The sequence below is a fragment of the Vulpes lagopus genome, chromosome 3 (assembly GCF_018345385.1).
Source record: "Vulpes lagopus strain Blue_001 chromosome 3, ASM1834538v1, whole genome shotgun sequence".
Taxonomy (NCBI): domain Eukaryota; kingdom Metazoa; phylum Chordata; class Mammalia; order Carnivora; family Canidae; genus Vulpes; species Vulpes lagopus.
Window position 1 is genome coordinate 36,653,101 of NC_054826.1, and position 21,851 is coordinate 36,674,951.

A 21,851-nucleotide genomic window follows, 5' to 3' on the forward strand; every position below is an offset into this window, starting at 1 on the left:
GAAGCAAATGATACAATATATATTTATTCAAGCTGAGATGATATGACATCATTTATTGTATTTGTATTTCCCAAACATTGCCTAGTTATTCTTTTAAAACTAAAATTCCCCTAGCTCCAAACTGACTTAGCACATTCCCCACAGTGATACACTTGATAATCATGACTCAAAAATGTGGAGCTAGAAGGGGCTGAGATAATATGTTGTCACTCCCATATTTATCACCACATTTCCTGAATCATCCAGCTTCGTAATGATGATTTCTTTCCATTCTTTGCACTGTTTGGCAACTACATGTTTTGTGAATACCTAAGAACGCTTATAAATATTCTCTTTCCTTGCAGCCAATAAATCTTTAAAATTAAAAGACAAAGTAAAAATGACTTCTGCATTTCACCAACGTCTCTACTAAATGTACCATACATCTCACAATTTCAATATTCACAGTTTAAGACTCAGTGATGACTTTCAATCTTACTTTGTAGATAAAGAAAGAGGGGTATGCTTTGCAGTTTATTGAAAGCTATTTTGGGAGTTAGTCTTGATAGTTAGATGTTTTATTCTTTCTACTTCTCCATCCTTCCCTCTCCATCCACCTTTATTGACACCAGGCATCATCAGCCTCTTATTCCATAGAACTTTTTTTTCTTTTAGAATCAGAAATGGACAGACAAATATTATAGAAACAACAATTTCAAGGATCTGGTGCAATGACATGGATCAATGCTTATTGAAATTTCAGGATGCTCGATCTGCTGAGAACACAGTCAGCCAGTATGGCTCATATTTCTAGATAATGATCACAGAGTGACTGGAGGATGGGGTAGGAATGTGAAGCCTCTGGGCAAATGACAGCATGACTTCAGCACTGGGGGAAAAAATACATGGATGCTTAGAAACAAAACCATGTTTGTCTACACGATGCTGTGCACGCACAAAGTATTATTCATCTGTATACTGTATATATTCTATTATACTAATTGTTACTTACAGAAACCCCTCCATCCCAATTATGTTCTACTGATCACCCTCTTATTTCTTTCATAACCAATTTCTTTTACCAATTTGAAAATTATCTTATTTACTAGTTAACTTGTGTACTGCCTTCTTTCCCTTCCTAGACTATAAGTGTTTTGAGGGCAAGAACTTCACCTTTCTGGATCACAAAGCCTGGAAGATGCCCAAAACATAACAGGTATCAAAACTTTTTTTATTAAATTGGAATTTGAATATTATAGCACCCTTTCTGCTAAGACAGTAAAATGAGAGCAAAAAAAAAAATCATGTTTCCCCAACATTATTTATAGGATAATCTTCAAGTCTAGACAGAACCTAGAATTCTTCAGCAATGAAACAGCCCGCCACTTCAAGGAGTTACTGTGATGACTATACACATTGCCAAGTCAATTTGTCACTTAACATCTTATAGTTAAATTTATAAATTCATGATTTGTGAATGTGGATTTCAAAGTTTCGGGTCATATTAAAGATTTTGCTCAGAAACAATACTACTCCTGCCTCATCCAAAGATTGTCTGAAACTCTAAAGCCATTCCATGAGAAAGCTCAAGCCAACATTTCCTATAGCTCAAACGGTATACATGTATTGTTTTCCATTTAGTGACTTAAGAAGAAACACAACAGATGCATGCTTCTTCAGCCAAGACAAGAATTCCTTCCAAACACAAGATCCCATTATATAAGATGAAGATCTGTTTGGTTCCTGAAATGAACCACACAGTATTGGAGTTGTCATTAGCTCCTATAAGGCAACGAAGAATTTATAAAATCAGAGCCAATGTGTTATTAAGACCAGGCACCGGGGCTTTCAGGCAATATAGATTTCTGAGCTATTTATTTATTTATTATTATTATTGCGGGTCCCACTGTCCCGCTGCAACAACCCCAACTCTGCAGGGCCTGTGTAACAAGACGATGGTATCTGAGAAATAATGAGCGAAGGAATGCTGTTCTTTCTTTCAGAGCAATCTCAGGTGCGATCTTAGACCGTAAAGGACTGGATCAATACTCCCAGCAGCAGGCCGCTCGATACCCCCTGAATTATTGCTTCATTTTTCTTCTTATTATAGATGAGTTGTGTTATTATTTTCCCCAAATCGATATTTTACAACCTTTTTTATCCGTTTCTCCATAAATTTTGTGATTACTTTAAACTGGGAATTCCGGTACACTAAGTAAGATGCAGTATCCGAAAGGGACGGAATGTACTGACATGTTTTTTTTGTTTTTGTTTTTGTTTTACTCTTTTAGACACAATGCCTTGTTTAAAGGCACATCATAATCAATAGCCAAAAGAACACTGCACGGAGAAAAGTTTAACATAACCCTGTGCTTGCAAAATGAAAGTGCAAATCCTTTAAAAATAGCAGCAGCCCAAACAACACAAAGCTCAAAAACACAAAAGGAGGCTCCATTGATCAGCACTTTGCATCTGAAATTTCATTCCTAATGCTTCTTCTCCCCTCCAGTTAAAGGGCCAATGCAATTCCCTTAAATTGTTTCTCACAAAGGAGATAACTCTATGCACCTTGGAGAGATTTAATTGGCTTCTATAGCTGTCTCCTGCTAAGTGTTTAAAACATCAGCAAATCAAATCATGTAAACTCATACCCTGTTCTGCTGTCGGTTTGCTCCAAGCTTGATTATTTAGATGTTAACATTAGCAGCGCCTACACTTAACAAAAGAGATCAGGAATAGAACTCCCTCCGTGAGTTCCGGGATGACTTGAGTTAATTCTATGCTTCCTATGAAATAATGTGTGTTATTTGGCAGGGAATGCTCAGTGGTAACTAAATAATCATTACAGTGCAGCCAGTGGTAATTACATGGTAATTCACATTAACTTCATAATAAGCACTGTATTTTTCACTATATCCATCTGAGAATGAGGCAGAATCATAGTCTTTCATTTCTTTTTAATGCCACCCAAAATAAAAATAAAGTAAAATCACTTTAAGGGCAGGAGGACAAGGAATATAACCCTGATGAGTTAAGCTACAGATTTCATTAAAGAAATACTTAAATCCATTAAGTCTAATTAGACATGACATCCCTGAATTCACAAACAGTAGTCCTAATAAACTCATTAAAAATTTTTGGAGGCTTCTTTAGAAAATGGGAGAATATTATATTATAGGCTGTTATATTACATTAAGGTTTTATAATTTTATATGGGCTCTTCTCTTTTTATGTAAAAGCCTACGAAACTTTATAAGAATAGTTCTGCTTAAATCAATGAGTCTTAAACAACAATGTGCTTCTTGTAACATGTACTTAATAATGCAATAAACTATTCTAAGTAGTATAGAATAAAACGAGAAGCACTTCATTCTGATAGGCTAAAAGGTATCAGGATATAGGGACTCAATTCCTTACAGCATTGCAGGGCACGATTTATACTCAAATTTCCATTTACATACATGTTATTTAATTTGGGCAATTATGAAGTCCTGAAACTGCCCTTCCATTACAACCTAGACCCATGAAAGGATTCACACCATGAATGCTTCACATATAAGTATACAAAAAAGTATTCTGAGGAGAAGAAAGCAGTGGGAGCAACTTTAATTGAATACTTATATTAGTGGATTAAATTAGGTCTGTTTTTAAATGAGCCACCCTTAATTAGTTGCAGTTAGGAAAGTGGAATTAATATATTTTACATTTTACTCTACTCATTACATTTAGCAGCAATGGACATCTCCCCCCCCCCCCCCCTTTTTTTTTTTTGGTGCTTTTCACCAACAACTGAGTGCCTTTTTAGGAAGGTCTGAAGAAAAATCTATTTGCATTCTAACACAAGTTCCAAGCAGAGGTATACAGTAGAATACCTTATATAATCTGGTTGTTGTTGTTGTTGTTGTTTTCATGGATAGGGTATGCTATTGCTACAGTGATACTCTCCTCACTGATTACTGTAGGACGCACCTGACAACAATTCATGCATTATCAGGCAGTCGAGCAGCAAAAAGTCTCCTCACTGTGCCAGGAGAGTAGCAGAGATCTCTTCAAAAGCAGGTTTTTTTTTTTAAGATTTTATTTATTTATTCATGAGAGACACAGGTAGAGGAAGAAGCAGGCTCCCTGTGGGGAAACTGATATGGGACTCGATCCCAGGATTCCACGATCATGACCTGAACCAAAGGCAGATGCTCAACCAGGCATATGCTCAACCACTGAGCCACCCAGGTGCCCCCCAAGCAGGTTTTAATCTTGTCTCTGATTGCCACCATCTTGCAAATCTCTCTCTCTCTCTCTTAATCCTCATGATGATGATTTTGCCTCCAAACCCACTAAGCAGAAGATCACTAAATATGACAAAGCCTAACACATCTTATCTCCTCTAGAACCCCAGGGAACTGAGACTTAAAGTCAAAATGAGAGGGTCCACAGATGGCCTGGGGCTAGAAGTGACCTTTTCCATGAATTCCCACAGGCCCTAGGTAGTAGCTTGTGGCAGTGACAATACATTCAGGTGGACCCCATCAAGTCCTTCCCCGATCTAGACCTTGGAAAAATGACCCTCCAGTCCCAGTGAGGTCTCCCATCATCTTCCGGGTGTCTGATGGATGTTTTGTCTAATACTGGGCTCTCACAAAAAGAAAGGATGGATGAAATGCTCTTAAATTGCATGATTCCACTTTGCCAATGGTGGGAGTGGCAGTCAACTTTCCTATGAGACTTTGATGTACTTGGAGGTGAAGAAAAGTTTGTTCTTCTTTTGTCAACAGAAAGACAGGATGTAAACAAACAGATCAGAACAATGATGTCTGTGACACATTTTAAAAAATACTGATCATATATTGGAGGCCCAAGAAATTCAACATGTTCTACTATTACATCTTTTTCTCAGGAGTGTATTCAAAGACCTTAAAGAATTAAAAAAGAGCCTGCCAAGTGACCATGGTGATGTTGGTTGAAGGATTTTCATATATTTTCAAAATTGTGATGCCTTTAAATATTTGCAAATATTGAAGGCATTTTAAAAAATAATTAGTAAATCCACTTTTATGTGATGTTCTGGTTATATATACAAATCAATCCTGTGTTGATTTGGGAAAGTTTTTTCCTTAATCAGAGCCTCAGCTGCCTCCTCCACAAAACAGGAAAATTAGCCTAGGCTATTTCTGAGGGTCTTTCCATATCTAAAATTCAGACTTAATAGAGCACTTACTAGATGCCATACACTGTGCTAAGCTTTTAATATGCACCATCTAATTGAATTATCACAGCAATCCTATGAGATATAATTCCCATCTTACAATGCTGAAATGAAGTTTCAGATTGGTTAAGAAACTAGCTAGAAATGGACTGAGCCAGGATTCAAACTGGGGCATGTCTTGATTCCTGAGATCTATAGACATACAGTTTCTTTATAACTAAAAGCATAAGGGAAATAATAGACAGTGTGGAGATAAGCTCTTGGCTGATAGGCCAAAGAAGAGGACTCCAGTATAAAGATATACTACTACCAGCTGAGTGACTTTAGCTGAGTCTTTTAAACTCTGTAAGCTTAGTTTTCCTCATCTATAAAGAAGTCAACAACTTGGGTCAACTAGGTCATCTTTAAGGTTCACATTCCATAAATTGACAGCCTAGGTTCTTCCAACGATTTGACTAACATTTATTGAGCTGTCACACTCTGTGCTAGATACAGTACTAGGCACTGGAATACAGTGGCAAATAAGACAGACAAGGATCCTGCCTTCATGCAGTTTATGTTTTTGAGATATACAGACTACACACAAGTAAACAGAAAAATAATCCAGGTCATATCAGCTGATGGTAAGTACTAAGTATAAAATACATGAAATTAACGTGAGTACTAGAAAGGTAGCCTAAAACTCCAGAAGCCCCCAATCTAATTAGTGAATTACAGCCATAGAAAACAAAACTAAACAAAACAAAACAAAACAAAAAGGAGTAAGAGTAGTATGAGTCCATTTTGTCGATGTAAAAAATGTGATACCATATAGAATAACCAATCATTTGGAGTAATATAAATCTGATATCAGATCCATCACTAGGTGACCTAAATGACTTTAAATATACCACTTCATCTCTCTCTAAACTTCAGTTCTCACACTGTAAATGAAGCTAAAAATACCTGTTCCTCCTACCTCATAGGTTAACAAAAAAGAATTGAATGGAAAAGACTTGGCCAACTGTGAAAACTGCACTGAAGTTAAATTGACTTAATTACACAGACATAAGACACGGCTGGACATGCAGGGGCTCAGTAGCCAAGCCTATACTTTGGCCCTGACATAACTTTCTGACAAGTCACATAATTTTTTAGCTTAATGTTAATAACTTTGTAAGTTTAGTTTTCAAGCTTTTAGATGATACCCTATATCTTCTGAGCTAACCAGTGCAAATGTTTCATTTTTTTCTAGTCTTGAAGAGACTGGAGAAATACAGACCTATAAGCTTGCTCAGAACAGATCCTCCAGAGACTTTCCTCCACCCAAACCTCCATTTAGCCTCAAATAGGCAGCTTGGTCTCAATGAATATTTTAAAACTCAGTTAGCACTAAAAGGAAATAATACACATGTACAGAATCACTGGGAAGGTCTTGTTCTTTGCAGATATTTGAATGTGAATGTTTTTTGCATTAAACAAAGATCTAATTAACTCCAAATTAATTGGGCATTCAGACTTGTCGACATGAACCAGAATGCTGATTCTAGGTTGCTCTGTCCAGCAGGTCAGGTGTTCCACCCAAGATGTAAAGAAGTGAACCACAGTTAACGTTAACAGGAAAAAGATGAATATTTACATTTGGAGGCCAAAGAGCAGAGGACACAAGTAGAAGTCTGCTCTCCTGTTGTTTCTGCCTTCAATTTAGAGAGTCCCAGCTTTTGTCTACCCCCTCGCCACTAAGAAGTTTTGGCCGAAATTCCTCAATCTGACACGAATGGGATGGTTTCTACCTGCACATTCAGCACCTTAAATCATAAGAGGTCCACTTAGAAGAGTGAGCCTACTTTATCCAAATCAGAAATCCTATGTGCTTTGGGATTCAATTTGCACCAAGGATCACATATGACATATGACCCACCAATAGGAAAGTGCTGAAATAGATGGAGAGAATATTCCTCTCAAAAAATAATTCCCTTGTTATGTATATTTGAGTAATTTTAAAGTCTCTCTTATGATAAGGTTCTTTTCCAATTATGTTATTTTAAACTAAGTGCTGTTTGGGGCATGAACAATCATAAGCAAGGGCGGTTTGGGGATACATATAAAGGTCACCTAAAGAAGTCAAAACAAAAAAGAGAAATAGAAAATTAGCATAAATTTAGTAATCTTTCTAGCAGATTGGCCTTTCAGCATGACCAATGTTCCTGCAAACAAGCCCTTTAAATATCAGTTTTTAAAATGTATCTGAAAGTGATTATCTTTGGAGATTTAAATGATTTAAATATAGCAAACAGTTACTGATGGCTTAGGATAAAATTTCCAGCAAAAGCATCATGCGTAGATTTAAAAAGAGCTGTGTCTCAAACAACGGAGAGTAGAATACAATGGGATTTAAAATGGCTCTGATTTTGACAAAAACACTGATGTCAAAGATGGCTGTAAACCTCAAAGTGGAAAAAATCATATTTGTAAAAGTTGTAAATAATGGGTGTGATTTTAAATATGCATGTGTAACTACATTAATATGTGAGATATTATAAGATATATAATCTTATAAGATATTATAAGTAGACATTTGATGATTCATTAGTATCTACAAATATGTACAGTTTACTTGTTCCTAAAACTGAAAAACTTTTGTTGGGAAGATGGGGGAATGCTTTATGCTCAAGATCATCTTCTACTCTGGCATATATGATGTTAAAACTTCTATGGAAGGAAAGATGTGGCTATCCAACAATGGGGGAATGATGCAGCCACAAAATGGACTATTATATACCTGATAAAATGCACTTTGGAAGAATTGGAATTAGCAGAGAAAACGTTTATTTTACCATTAAATTCAAAGTAGGATGCAAAATTATATAACCACGTGATTCATTCTGATAAAAATTCATAAAAATAACACAAAGGAAAATATTGGAAGACTAAAAAAAATAAATAATGGCTGTTTCTGAGAAATGGGAATAATGGATCTCTTCATACTTTCTGTGTTTTTAAAATTTTCTGTATGGGGTCACATGGGTGGCTCAGCCTTTGTCTCAGGGTGTGATCCCCATCCAGGGATGAAGTCCCATATCAGGAAGCCTAATTCTCCCTCTGCCTGTGTCTCTGCCTCTCTCTGTGTGTCTCTCATGGCTAAATAAACAAATTCTTAATAAATAAATAAATAAATAAATAAATAAATAAATAAATAAATAAAATTTTCTTTATTAGTGTACATTATATTCATAATGATACAACTTGTTTAAAATATGGAAAGCATCCTTACTCTCTCTCCCTCTCTCTAAAAAAAAAGAGGGGTGGGTACCTGGGTGGCTTAGGCAGTTGAACCTTCGACTCTTGATTTTGGCTTAGGTCGTGATCTCAGAGTCGTGAGATCGAACCCCACATGGGGCTCTGGGCTCAACAGGGAGTCTGCTTGGGATTCTCTCTCTTCCTCTGCTTTTCCTCTCCTATCTCTCTCTCTCTCTCTCTCAAAAAGAAAAAAAAAACCACAAAAAAACCCCAAAACCAGTACATATAAATACAAATACATATATATAATATACATACATATTATATATATAATGTATATATTATACATACATATTATATATATTATATATGTATTATATGTATTATATATATAGAGAGAGAGAGAGAAGGCTTCATTTCCTGTCAGACCTCACATATCCTAAAAATACCCACACTCTCCCATCACTACCAGTCGAATTTAGGGGAATCACATATTTCCAAAAATGAACGAGCTAAAGTAGTACCACAGAAGGTTTGCCACTTTGCTGGCTCTGGTTTCCCTCAATCAGGATCCAAATTCTGGCTCCTCCTTTTATTAGCTACATTACCCTGGGGAAGTCACTTTACCTCGCTAAATTTTCTTATAAAATGGGCTAATAATAGAGCAGACTTCACACAGATTCTCGGTGGGGGAGTGGGGAGAATGTTTTACATTTCAGTAACAAAGAGAGAAAGAAGATTGAAAGAGATGCCACTGTAAAAAAAAAAAAAAAGTGTGGAGAAGGAGGAGATGATAAGATAAAACTGAAGAAAGGTGGTCAGAAGCCCACTGGGGTGGAAAACCCGGTAGGGAGAAGAGAGAAAAGAGTAGTTCAAAACTGTAGCAAGGAATGTTGCTATCCTAGGGAGGGGGATGCAGGGAGGGGCCTAAATTTCCTACCTGATTGTTATAATTTTGGATTTTTTTGAGTTTCAGAAATGTTAAGCCTCTTACACGAGTTCCCATATTTAGCATGGAAAGTATGGTACTGCTTCACATGGCAAGGGGGGAAGTTTATGGAACTCACTGGTCCCCGGGGGTGGTTCATTCAGCTTCACACTAACTGAATGTGCTTGTGGGAGCCGGAACCAGCCTCTGAGATATCAGGGCCTCTGAGAAATGAGGCCCTCAGAGCTATGTCCACTTCCTCATTTGGGGTTGGTTGATGGGTCCCAACCAATGTGTACAACCAAAGAATGTGGGTAGGAGACTACTGACCTGGACTGGAGGTTTTCAGGAAACAAAAGAGACCACCAGAACCCAAATCCCCAGGTATCTATACTACAACAAGATAAGGGTTTATCTCATTATAAGACTCTACCAAGATGTGGAATGATTATTAAAACCTAAAAATTAAAAAGAAAAAAAAAATTAAAAAATTAAAAAAAATAAAACCTAAAAATTATTTTAAATTCATAATACCTATTGATTCCTATATACTGTTAAGTGAAAAAACAAATTACACAATATGACGTAAGGTCTCACCTTATTTTGGTAATGAGGCAGATATATGCATAGGAAGAAAGACATATGCCATTAAAAATATCAACAGCTAACACTTATCGAGTGTTTAATGTCTTAAAAACTGGTAGAAATGTGAGCAATTTTCAAATTATTTTAATAATTTTCCAATGAGTACTTTGAAATTATCTGAAATCAGTATGTACTATATTGCAATAAAGAAAAACAAGTTTTAATGCTCTAGTGGGCGCCACATCACTTAGTTAACAATGAACAGAAAGACTAGCATCCACAGCACTGCAAACACGGACAAATAAAAAGAAAATAACCCTCCACCAAACATTTGAAGTAAGTCTTAGGAAAGGAGATAAAGAAAAAAAATTTAGTTTAGTTACCCACTCCACCCTCCAGGATGTTAGAGAAAGTTTCAACATACACAGTTAAAACTGAAGGGTTAATTTATCAGGATGCTGGATAAAAACAAAAACAAAAGCCTTGAAAACCTCCATAGAGTTTATTAGCTTTGAAAACCAAATCATGTTATATCATACTAAATAGATTAGAGGTTCAAGACTTTATAGTGTTGCATTATGTTGGCAAGAATACACATAAAGCTCAGTTCCTACCTTTATTGTTAATAGCTTTCTAATCCCTGACCAGAAATTTATAGTTTCGAAATGGCAACACATCTTAAAGATTAAAGCCATGTGACAAATAGTTCATGTCCTTTAATAACCAAATCACATGCCTTAGATTGGGGAAGCTTATCTGCCTTTTCCTTCTATATGGTTTCATTGGTAGGAAATACTTTATATCCCTATTACATGAATGATGAATGGGACCGTTGGTTATGGTCTGTTATTTGCCTGGCTGTAGTCAATATGTTTTCTTTGGACAGGGATTTCTGTGATTTATCTCTCTCCCGGCCTTATCACTTATTAACTCTGGGTAGACAGGAAAGAGCCAAGGTTGTATATAAGGCCTAGTGGCCATTTAGACCTCTAATGTCAGTGAAAATATCCCTTTTAATGATCCTGTTACACTAGCTACTCAAGTCCTGATTACACTCCACTCCAAATAGGAAATAAGGGTCATATTTCTTGGAAAGTATGTACATAAAATATGCAAAATAATATGCTTCCTTCAGACCAGCTTTATTCTTTGCAGAAACGGCTTTCATTTTATAGATGTCACAGAAGTACAATGGGTACTTTTAGTGATTCTTGTTGCTGTTGTCCCTGTTATGGTACCAAGAGTGTTTAACTTTACAAACGCCAGAGGGTCTGGGATAACCAATCACATCAACATACATCAGATCAGGAGCAGTCACATTTTGTGAAAAAAAAACTCCCTTCAGCAGAGAAGAGGCGTGGGACTTGCCCCTTGGATTGCAAAAGTAAAAAGAATAAATATTCTCTCTGCCTTGAATTCTTTTCTTTGTGTGTAAATGGCTCATTTGGAGTAATATTCAAGACATGTGGACAGGAGCAGCCTGTTAATTTTTCTTTCTTCTTGAATCTTTTCCAATTAGGACACTGCTAAGGCAGAACTGCTAGTCAAGTGTTCATTACACAGCCCTCTCTCAGCTGAATCCTAAGTGAAAACAATCTGATACCCGAGAAAACACCCTCGTGCCTTCCTTTCTCTGATTCTTCCTGAGTTTGCATAGGCCTCTTTCTAACAATTAACATCTGTGTAGAAGGTTACTGTTTGCAGAACATTTTCACGACCATTCTTTCTTTCACGGATACTCACAAGACCCTGGGGATGGATGTCCAGAGGAGGAATGGCCCCTCCAAGGCTGAAGAAGCCAAAGGCCGGGTAGCCTTAAGCCCTCTCTCCCTCTCATCCCTGTGTCCAACCCATCTCTGGGTCCTGTCTGTTTCCTCCTCAATAACTCAAATTCTCTCATTTAATTCCATCTCCACTCATTACCACTCGAATGAAAGTCACTACATCTCTCTCCCAGACTACTGCAATGACCTCCTAACTGGTCTTCTAATATCCATTCTGGCTTTCTATATGACAACCAGTCAGAGATTTTTGCTTTTGTTTTTTTCCAAAACGCAAATCTAGTCATCTCTATTGTCATTTCTGATACTTCAAGGACTGTCCATTGTTCGCAAGAGGACAACTAAGCTTCCCACCCCTCCGCCCCTGGCTTATAAGACTTTGCATAGGCTTGCCCCTGCCTACTTCTCCAGCCTTCCTTATCGCCATTCTCCTCTCTCTTAATTTTGCAGTCTCACTAAAGTTTTTCCAGACTTCCAGGAAGTCACATTAGCTCCCATTCAATGCCTACTTGCACATCATCTATGCTGGAACACCCAATTCTCTTTCCCCAACCTCACCCTTCTCCCACTCTCCACCCATTGCCAGGTTAACTCTTAATCATCCTTCAAACCTCAGCTCATCTTTTCCTGAGGAAAAACATCCTAACTGACCAGTTGGGATACCTTTTTTCTCTGCTTATTAGAACTCGGTTCCTGTCTTTTTTGGACACTCATCGAATTTGAAATAGTAAACATTTACATTCCCTCTTAGACCATAAGAACAATGAGAACAGGGACCATGTCTTGTTTTGCTCAATGCTGTTTTAGAATATTGCCAAAATTGGTTTAGAACATTGCCTAGAATAGAACAGGCAATCCATAAATATATATTAGCTGAAAGAATGAACAAAGGAAGCACTAAAATATAATAATTAGAACTCAGATCTTTTGATTTCTACTCTTAACAACTAGAAAGAAACAATTTCTTTGATTATGATGAAAGCTGACACATATTTAATACAAACCAAAATCTTTTGTAATGACCAATTCTTTGGATTTTCAAAAGAAACACTCTTATTATTTGCTTCTCTTTTTTTGAATTTACTTTTAGGGAGCACTCGCACTGTACCAGGGACTATCAGCACTGCATTTTCTTTCTTTTTTATATATATTTTATTTATTTATTCATGAGAGAGGCAGAGACACAGGCAGAGGGAGAAGCAGGCTCCATGCAGGGAGCCCGATGTGGGACTTGATCCCGGGACTCCAGGATCACACCCTGGACCGAAGGCAGGCACTAAACCACTGGGCCACCCAGGGATCCCCAGCACTGCATTTTGTATATTGATCCATTTACTTCTTAGATATAGATACTATTAAAATATTCCCATTTTACAATGGACAGTGAAGAATATTTATGGTACAGATCCAACCCATATTTTTTTAATAGAAACCCCCTACTGTGTTCTGCATGTAAAACTTCCAAGTGAAAGGAGATAGATTCTTAATTAACAGCTCTTATTTACATTCCATGTCATCCAGAGCACAAAAATCAATGAGGACCCATTGATCCTGGGCTATATGTCAATCAATTATTAGAGAACATCTATTGAAAGTAAGATACTAAGTCAAGTTGCTTCCACACAGTGTATAAAATAATATAAGATCGGGGAAGGGTAGATGTAGACTTTTTATGATTGGGTAACTAAGAACAAAACAAGAGATCTAAAAGTGTAAGGAAGTGAATGGTAAATGAATGGCCTAAGCATACGCAACAGAAGAGGTTCAAGGATATAAACTCTTCTAGCCCATCAAGATAAGCCATAGGAAACATCAAAGTTGCCTAGTGCAACTGGCTCATTTCACATTGAAGAAACTAGAATGTGGACCATGGAAGCAATGTGTCTCACATCTCACAGCCAGTTAGCAGCAGAGCTAGGGCTACCAGGCCTTCTTGTTCTCAGATCAGGGCTCTGCCCACTATACTAAAGTGGCTAGAAAGCACTTCAGGGGGGAATAGAGCTTCAGCTTGATTGTATAGGAGAATTACCATGTCCAGAATTGCTAAATATGAAGTGAGCTTGCGATCTAATGAGGAGACAGTTTTTTGGTTTTTGTTGTTGTTGTTGTTATTGTTGTTTAAAGATTTTATTATTCATGAGAGACACAGAGAGAAAGAGGCAGAGACATAGGCAGAGGGAGAAGCAGGCTCCATGCAGGGAGTCTGATGTGGGACTTGATCCCAGAACTTCACGCCCTGAGCCAAAGGCAGACGCTCAATGGCTCAGCCATCCAGGCATCCAGAGGAGACTGGTTTGAGTGTAGTTGATTCAACAGGGAGCTGTAAACTTGGCCAAGTATAGGGTTTGGGCCACATCTCACAAAGAGTAAGCAAAAAGGGAAGCTTTCTATGCAGAGTAATGCTATGACAGTGGCTTTTCAGAAGCCTAACCTGACAATTAATTAGTATAAGAAGAGGCTAAGAAACATGAGATTCATTAGGTACATACTCCTCACTTTCCCTTATAACTGACAACTCTGTTTATCTCTAGGGTGGCAGTCTTCATTTGTGGAGGAGGTTTTCAAGAACTACAAACAGAGCCTTCTGGCCTTGAAACCTGGAATTGAAGCAATTATAACCTAAACACCCTTGAAGAGGTTGGTGACGGACTATATCCATGTAACTATGGTCTCCAGAGGAAGGTCTGAAATTTGAATGGGAACAAGAAGACCAGTGTGTGTTTTTCTTGAAAAATAAGCACCAGAGAACTTTATAAATCAGAGCTTCATTATTAAAATATTTATTGTTTGAGGCTATTCTTGAGAAAGTATTTGTTATATCAAAATTGTTATATTAGTATTTATAAATCTCTTTTTCTTGCTACCTTATTTGTATTTTGCTCTTTTTATTTGTGGTTGATTGATGTTACTTGTTTCTCTTATTTATGGGTGTCTACAATTCTGTTACTAAAAATCCTAAAGGACATTTCTTTTTTTTTTTTTTTCTAAAGGACATTTCTTAGACCTCTAGGAAATGATGGTGAAGATAAACAATACGTGTAAAATATTTACACCATGGTAGGGACTCAGCAACAGATGAATGAATTAATGAATAATAATAATGGTTACCATTTATAATGGAAACTACTAGTATCTGGCTTTCATGAAAGGTGCTTTACATGTATTTTCTCGATTGAAAAACAAACCCAGATAAGGGATTATTCCTTAGTAAAGAACACGCAATTGTGGTTCAGAGCCATCACATGATGTCCCCAAAATAACCTCAGTAGTAAGTGGTAGAGCTGAGCGTTCAATCTACACCCATTGCCTCTTAAACCCAAGTCCTTAATCACTATGACATATTGTCCCATGGGGAGTAAGAGAGGAAAGAACAGGAGAGGGAAAGAAAAGGAGGGAGAGGAAGAAAAAGGGAAGGAGGAGAAAGCAAAAGGAACAGAGAGGAAAAAAAAGAAAACCTGAAAGACATGGTACATGTCATCAAGTTCCACAGAGCATATTCAGCCCAAGCAGCCCCTCCTACATGCAAAGTTGTTTTGGATATGAGGCACATACAGGAAGTATTTCCAGGAAGAATTTTCATCTCAAAGTTAATTCTGAGACTAACACACAGAAATGTGAGTTAGTTCTTTCACAATGACAGGAAATTTGGTGAAAAATCCTTAGAACGGTGGAACCTCATGACAGAATGATCTGAGAAGTGGCCTAACCAAAATCTGAGCTGTGACATGATCATTCACTGGGGCTTTCACCAGCTTTACAGTGAGCAGGGAGTTGTTAGCTCTCCGTGCACACCTGAGCTGGTCAGACACGGTCCTGGTGGCTCATTCTACCAGGCACAGTATCCCCAACGATAGCAGCTTTTCCAGCAGAGAAAGAACTACGATGATGTAAAACCGCATTTGGATTTAGCCACTTCTTATCAGGAAAACCAACTATAGAACTTAGAAGAAGCTTCGAAAGGCTCCTTAGAGTCCTTTATCAGCTCCCAAGTTTACTGAAAATTTAGCAGAGGAGATTACAATTTTAAAAGGTCTAAGACGCTTAAAGATGTAACTACAGCAGGAAAACAAGCTGGGGGAAGAACAAAGGTATTGGGGAGACCTTTTTCCATGGCAGTGGAGGTTTATGGTGGATTTACTTCCTATGGGACTGTCGGAGCAGACATCAGGAAGGGGTTTCAAAACAGTCCTGTCGTTAGAAAGGAGTTTTGTGTCCTGCTAGCAGGAAACATTATTTAAAATTTAAAGTCTGATTTGCCCTGAATTTACCTAATAAATAAGAATAACTGGACACAATAAATAAGATCTGAGAAGTACTATTTGTTCTGATCAAGCCAGCATTCATTTTGCTCCCTCACTGATTGGGCGAACACAGAGACCAGCACATCTGGCAGCTAAGAATTCTTCCTGTGTCCCTGATCTGAAGACTCAATGATGGAGCGCAACGTTCCCACTCCTTACAAGTGGAGCCAGCTTGCAGGCAATCTGTGTTTAGTCAAATTCTTTCCTCCCTCCCCAAAAAGTCTGCCTTTATTTGCATAGATTAGGTCATGCTGTTCCTGTCTCAGTTGTGTGTGTGTGTGTGTGTTTTTTTTTTTAACAATTAGGGATTTTTAGAGACTTCCACATATACACACCCAAACTCTCCCAAACACTCAGAAAACCCAACAGTGCTTAAATTAGGGTTGTGAGTGTTCAGTCCTCGGATATTTCCTCCTTTTCTTTTTTTTTTTTTTTAATGGGAAAAATTCCAAGTGACATTCCACTAAGAAAAAAGAGGTCAGCTCAGCCCATCCAGAAAATCAGGCTTCACATCTTGAAATGCTATGGAAGTTAAAGAAAATGAAGGGGGAGCTTCTGTGGACAGATGGAAAAAGATGCCTGCATGTTTACAATGACCTGAGTGGTTGTTTGGATATAAAGAACAGAAAGGTTTTATGACCCTTCTCTGCCTTGGTTGGTAAGTGGTGACAAGCATAGAGGTAAACCAAGTAAATCACTGGGGCCAGGAGCACCAGCCATGAACAAGTGACCTTAGGGAGGGGCATTTAATGCTAATCAAGAGGCCATGTGTCTTTCACCAACAGAGATTCCCCTTTGTTAGAAATGATGTAACGTCACCATGAGCTGGAGAGCCAACTCTTATCAGTAGAGAAGTTTTTGTGCTAATTTCTTCAAAATGTCATTTTTCCAACACAGAGAGAAGTTAAACTCTCTCCTAGAACACTTAAAAGATCATGTCTTCTTGTCTATTTCCCACAGCTTGAGGCAAGATCAGCAGAAGCATTTGTTCATACTTTAAATTTCCCGGACACTTATACATGTGCATGAACACCAAGGATTTCTCTCTGTTATCACTAACTACTCTGCTAGACTTGCCAATCTGCCGCTTTTATCTTTGATCCTAATTCCTGTATGATACGGGTTTTCCAAGATGTGATTTCTTGAATTGATGGCAATTTTTTTTTAGTAGTTAAAAAAAATTCCCAAATTATAATGGGTCCCTTGCTATTTTCTTTTTAAGAACTTAAGTCATTTAGTGGGGATGATTTTTTTTTTAACTTTTATGGCCAGGTGGCTCAAGGGGATATTTTGTTGAACACTGATTAAAAATAATTTCTTCTAAATGAGACCTGACCACAAAATGGAACCATTAATGGGCAGGGATGTTGTCACCAAAGCGGAATCATGCCTGATTGCCTCTTGTACCTCCCACCACACAAGCATTTTCTTCTTCTTCTTTTTCTTCTCCTTTTTCTTGTTCTTAATAGCAGAGTAAATAAGCAGCCAGCAAGGCCTAAATGTTTTTGGCCAAAAACAGAGTCCAAACTCCTCAGAGAAAACATTTGGCCTCTGTGGTTTTGTAATATGTTCCAGAACACCGAGTTCAGTGAGGAACATTGTGAAAAGCTCCCATCCATCGGAATGATGGTGGGGAATGTTACAGTATCAGAAGTTTCAATTGGTCCTTTTCCTGCAGGCCCATAATGAGGCTTGTAAAAAAAAAAAAAAATAGTGCTATGTGGAAGTTCTCATGGGAAAAATGAATGGCAAGAAATCCTAGCTTTAAAAGAAACAGCTAATCTGCTAGTTTGATTGTTCTTCAAAACTTACGCTGAACCAATGAGCCTAATTAAAAACACTTGGCCTACTTCTATAAAGCATCATAGCTTTCTCTATGCTTCGTTTGTATACACCACAAAACTCCAGATAGACTATTATTTTTTCAAGTGCTCACTAACAAAGTGCTGACTTTGTTGGGATGGCTGAGCTAATTTCTTGAACTCAGTGTGAAACCTTAGCTAAACAAAATTGTGGTAATTTTCCTTAATTTGTAAAAGTGATTGGAGTGCAAACAAAATTTTCCTCTTGGGTCAATCCTATAATTTTCAATTAACTAAAACTAATCGTCAGGCAGGCACCAAACCTGCATTTTGTTTAAAGGGCTGGGAGGCATTTCCAAGGGTCAGGATGCATTAATTGTTTTTATAATTTTGAGAGAGAAAGAGAAAGAGAGAGAGAGAGAGGCAGGGAGAGAGAAATTGAGACTAACAAGCATGGTTGGTTTTGTTCCTAGTATTAAAATACAAAAGGAAAGGTGCTTTGAGGTAAAATGTCACAGCAAAGTAAAATTTGTCCATTTAATTGTATGGTTATAATTAGGATGTATTAACAGAGTTATCTCTTCACTGCTCCAAAGCTTCTTTGTGTGAAAGCAACTTATGCTCTATGCTTAGTCAAGCCTTGTGGTCCTCTGTTGAATGAAGAGGGAAGTGTGGGACGAGTTCCTGGAGACAGTTACCTAGGATGACAGGTAGTAAGCAGAGGGTATAGAATGTCACTATGCCCGGTGTGGTCCATGGACCAAGATCATCAACCTCACCTGGGAGCTTGTTAGAAATGCAGAGTCTCAGATCCCACCCAGAGCTACTGAATCAGAATCTTAATTATAAAAAGATCTGTGGTGTCTGGCTAGCACATTATAATCTGGGGATCTCCTAAAGTACACACAGGACACTTAAGAAATGCATACTTGCATTTCTACAGGGAACCTGCCTGGTTCTCTCCATCTGTTGCGTGGTCAATTTATCTTCACTCTGCAACCCTGGTTTCTTACTGCAGGGCAGGTTTGGGAGGGCCAAATGCAGCTTACAGGAGAAGAAAGTACCAAGCCACAATGAAATAGGAGACAACCAATTCTCTAGTTATGACCAGAAGAAAGTTGTACTCTTCATTAAAGCACATCCTTACTCCACAGAGCAAATAAACCCCAATGCAGATGGCTTAATATTCAGAGAGACTCAGGATTCTCTAGCACTTCTTCCTCCTTTCCTTATTTCTCATGCTGCTTCTTTAGGTATCCAACCAATTATTTCTACTGATCTTCTCAGTCAACATGGACACCCGGATGAATTCTTAAATAATGATGATGATAATAACAGCAAGTATTTTGGTCGATGGTGAAATGGACAAAGAAAGAGTGTCTTAGAAACTAGATTTGAAAATAAAATGCACACATACACATACAAGATAAACTAAAACACTCACAAGGCCAAGGAGAAAACTCTGTGTCCACCATCTGCAGTGGTTCTTACCTGTGTAAATGAATCTTCCCGGTGTCCCTTTGCAGAACTGTTTCGATTTGTAGGACAATGTGACTTCTACAACACCAGGAATGTGCCGAGGAGGGGTCTGCACACGGATGGCATGAGGAGTAATCAGCTGGGGAAGATATTGGGGAGAAAACTGTCACTGCAATATGTAGAAGACTCATTTCAGAGCCTTCCCATCAGCTCTCAATAAACATAGCTTTAAAACACATAATTAACCTGTCAGTGTTTACATACTATCTTGATGGAACCTGTATCAAAGACACTGGCAACAATATTTACAAGCACTCTGAGCACAGCCACAACTTTATCTGAGTTTCCCTACACAGCAGGCACTCTGCTTCCTGGTTTGAAAAGTGAACCTGGCCTAATGGAATGATTCATCTACTACAGGATATCCTTTGGAAAAATCTCTGTTTGAGGCAGACACCCAAATCAGAGCTGAACTCTTACCATGCCTCTCCAGAAGTTGGTGGGCCTGGTGTTTGAACTGAGCCCTTAAACATGTGGAAAACACAGAAGTAGGAAATCAGTGGGCCAAGGCATTCTGATTAGCTGCAGAGCACACGTATGAAATACCCCTAAAGACCATTTGGTGCATTAACTACCAGAGGCACAATCAAAGAGCTGTAAAGGGGAAACCAAAGAATCTGCCTCCCTGGAACAGCTCCCTGGCAGAACTAAGGACTGTCCATAAAAGGGAAATGGAAGGTTGGGGAGGGGGCTGCAGAATGATCATTGGTCCGTTATGCGATGCCACATGCACAATGAGGAAGTTCATTTCTGAATCCTGTTGGCAATCCGATTACACTGAGAAGCAGGATTTATTTTTTATTAGTCTTATCTTTGTTTATATAACTGAAATGTTATTAATGGTCGTAAAACGGGCATTATCTGGTTCTTTGAAAAATTCAGCCCTGGTATTTGACTGCTTGACCTCTGACGGTGCTGGATTCCACATGATCTCTCTTCTCTGGTATCTGATGTTGCCCACTTCTTGACTCCTATCAGATTCACTTAATTCGATATTTGTGGCACTGAGTCAGTATACAATGGATTATCACTTGAGTTTGTACCATTGAGTTTGTACTGACTTGTGTTTGTACCATTCTCACAAAGATAACTTAGAAAAAGCATTTTTTTTTCTTTTTTTAATGTGAAAATCACATTAATTCAATTCAAATGTTTTGCCTGAAAAATCACAGGTGATACCATGAGAATCAAGGTGTCCACCCTTGGGGCCTACCTGGGTAAACTATCCTAACACCAAGTCCCAGAGAAAAGAATCTGAGAAAGCTGCTACTGTGAAAGTCCACAAGTAATTTCTGTCAAATGCTCTTTTTTTGACACATAAAGAAGAGGCCATCTACATAAAAATCATTTTAACTTAGTAATTAGAAATGCCTGTCCCTTTGTGTAGAATGTGTGGAACTCTGGCTTATTTGCTGGGGACACACAAAAGATATTTCTGTAAAATGATGCTTATATGGAACCCCTGCCTGAAATTTTAATGGGAAAATCATACCAAAAAGGTATTTACTTAAAATTTTGTCCTTTTCATATTTAATTTCTTCCAAAATCATTGTATTTTTTTGTAAAATAAGCAAAGTATATATATATACTTTAATTTAGCCTTGATGAATCAAGATTGTCATTTGGAATACTCCTTATTATATCTTGCTGTAATATAGAAAAGCCTACTTAGTGACTACTAGGGTATGAGGGACTATTTTCTCCTGCACTAAATGGCTTTGGGTAACTTCGATTTTTAAATTATTTCTATTTTGTTCAGTTTCTTGCCTTTTTTCTCCCAGCATCCTTTCCACCTTCTATTCTGTGCTTCTAATCTGTAAGCATCAAAATCAGGAAATCAAGTTTACTATTATATAGAGAACAAAAGAAGGAAAGAGGCTCTGAAGGGCAGTAAAAGATGATTTTCCAAAATCAAGTGCATGCTTAATCTCAACTGGTCAGAGTGTTTTTGCAATGTTGGGAATTAATGCTTGGTGAGTACCTAGGAAGTATCTGCTACATTGCTGAGGAATTTACATACGGACACTAATTTGGTCAAATCAATAACCAAATTATTGTTATTATCATCCCTTTTTTCCTCAGATGTGAAAACACGATCCTAAAATGGCTAAGCTTCTTGCACAAGGATAATCCCTGTTGGCGCAAGTTAGAGCGAGACTCAACACTGATGCGGTTCAAGAAATGACTGGGACAAACCTACTTAATAATAGAGAAGAACTTGTTCATATGGAAACTTTTTAAAGGAAGTAATAAACTCAAATTTTTCAGATCCCAAGACAGGGTGCGTGTTTTTTTCTAACCCCATTCTATATCCGTTTTTCATTTGCTGCCTGATCCTTGGCTGTATTTTTGATGATGGAAGTCACCATATTGTTAGATTCCAAATATGCTTCTATTTTTAAGAGTTACTTGAGATGTAGAGTTACATTAATCACAATAATACTTAGGAGAACTTCCAGCCAGTGAGAATCTACTTACCTTCCCTCCCTTTCAGAGGAAATAAATTTTAAAAGA

General features: G+C 37.8%; 1 protein-coding gene across 5 annotated transcripts in view; it reads right to left on the reverse strand.

The window, feature by feature from the left end:
* EBF1 (EBF transcription factor 1) overlaps positions 1–21,851 on the reverse strand; it is a 381,185-nt gene that overhangs the window by 58,943 nt on the left and 300,391 nt on the right. For all 5 annotated transcript variants that reach the window (XM_041750331.1, XM_041750330.1, XM_041750329.1 and 2 more), the window contains exon 10: positions 19,290–19,416. In XM_041750331.1, the coding sequence (XP_041606265.1) occupies positions 19,290–19,416 (127 nt within the window). The remainder of the gene's footprint in view (positions 1–19,289; positions 19,417–21,851) is intronic.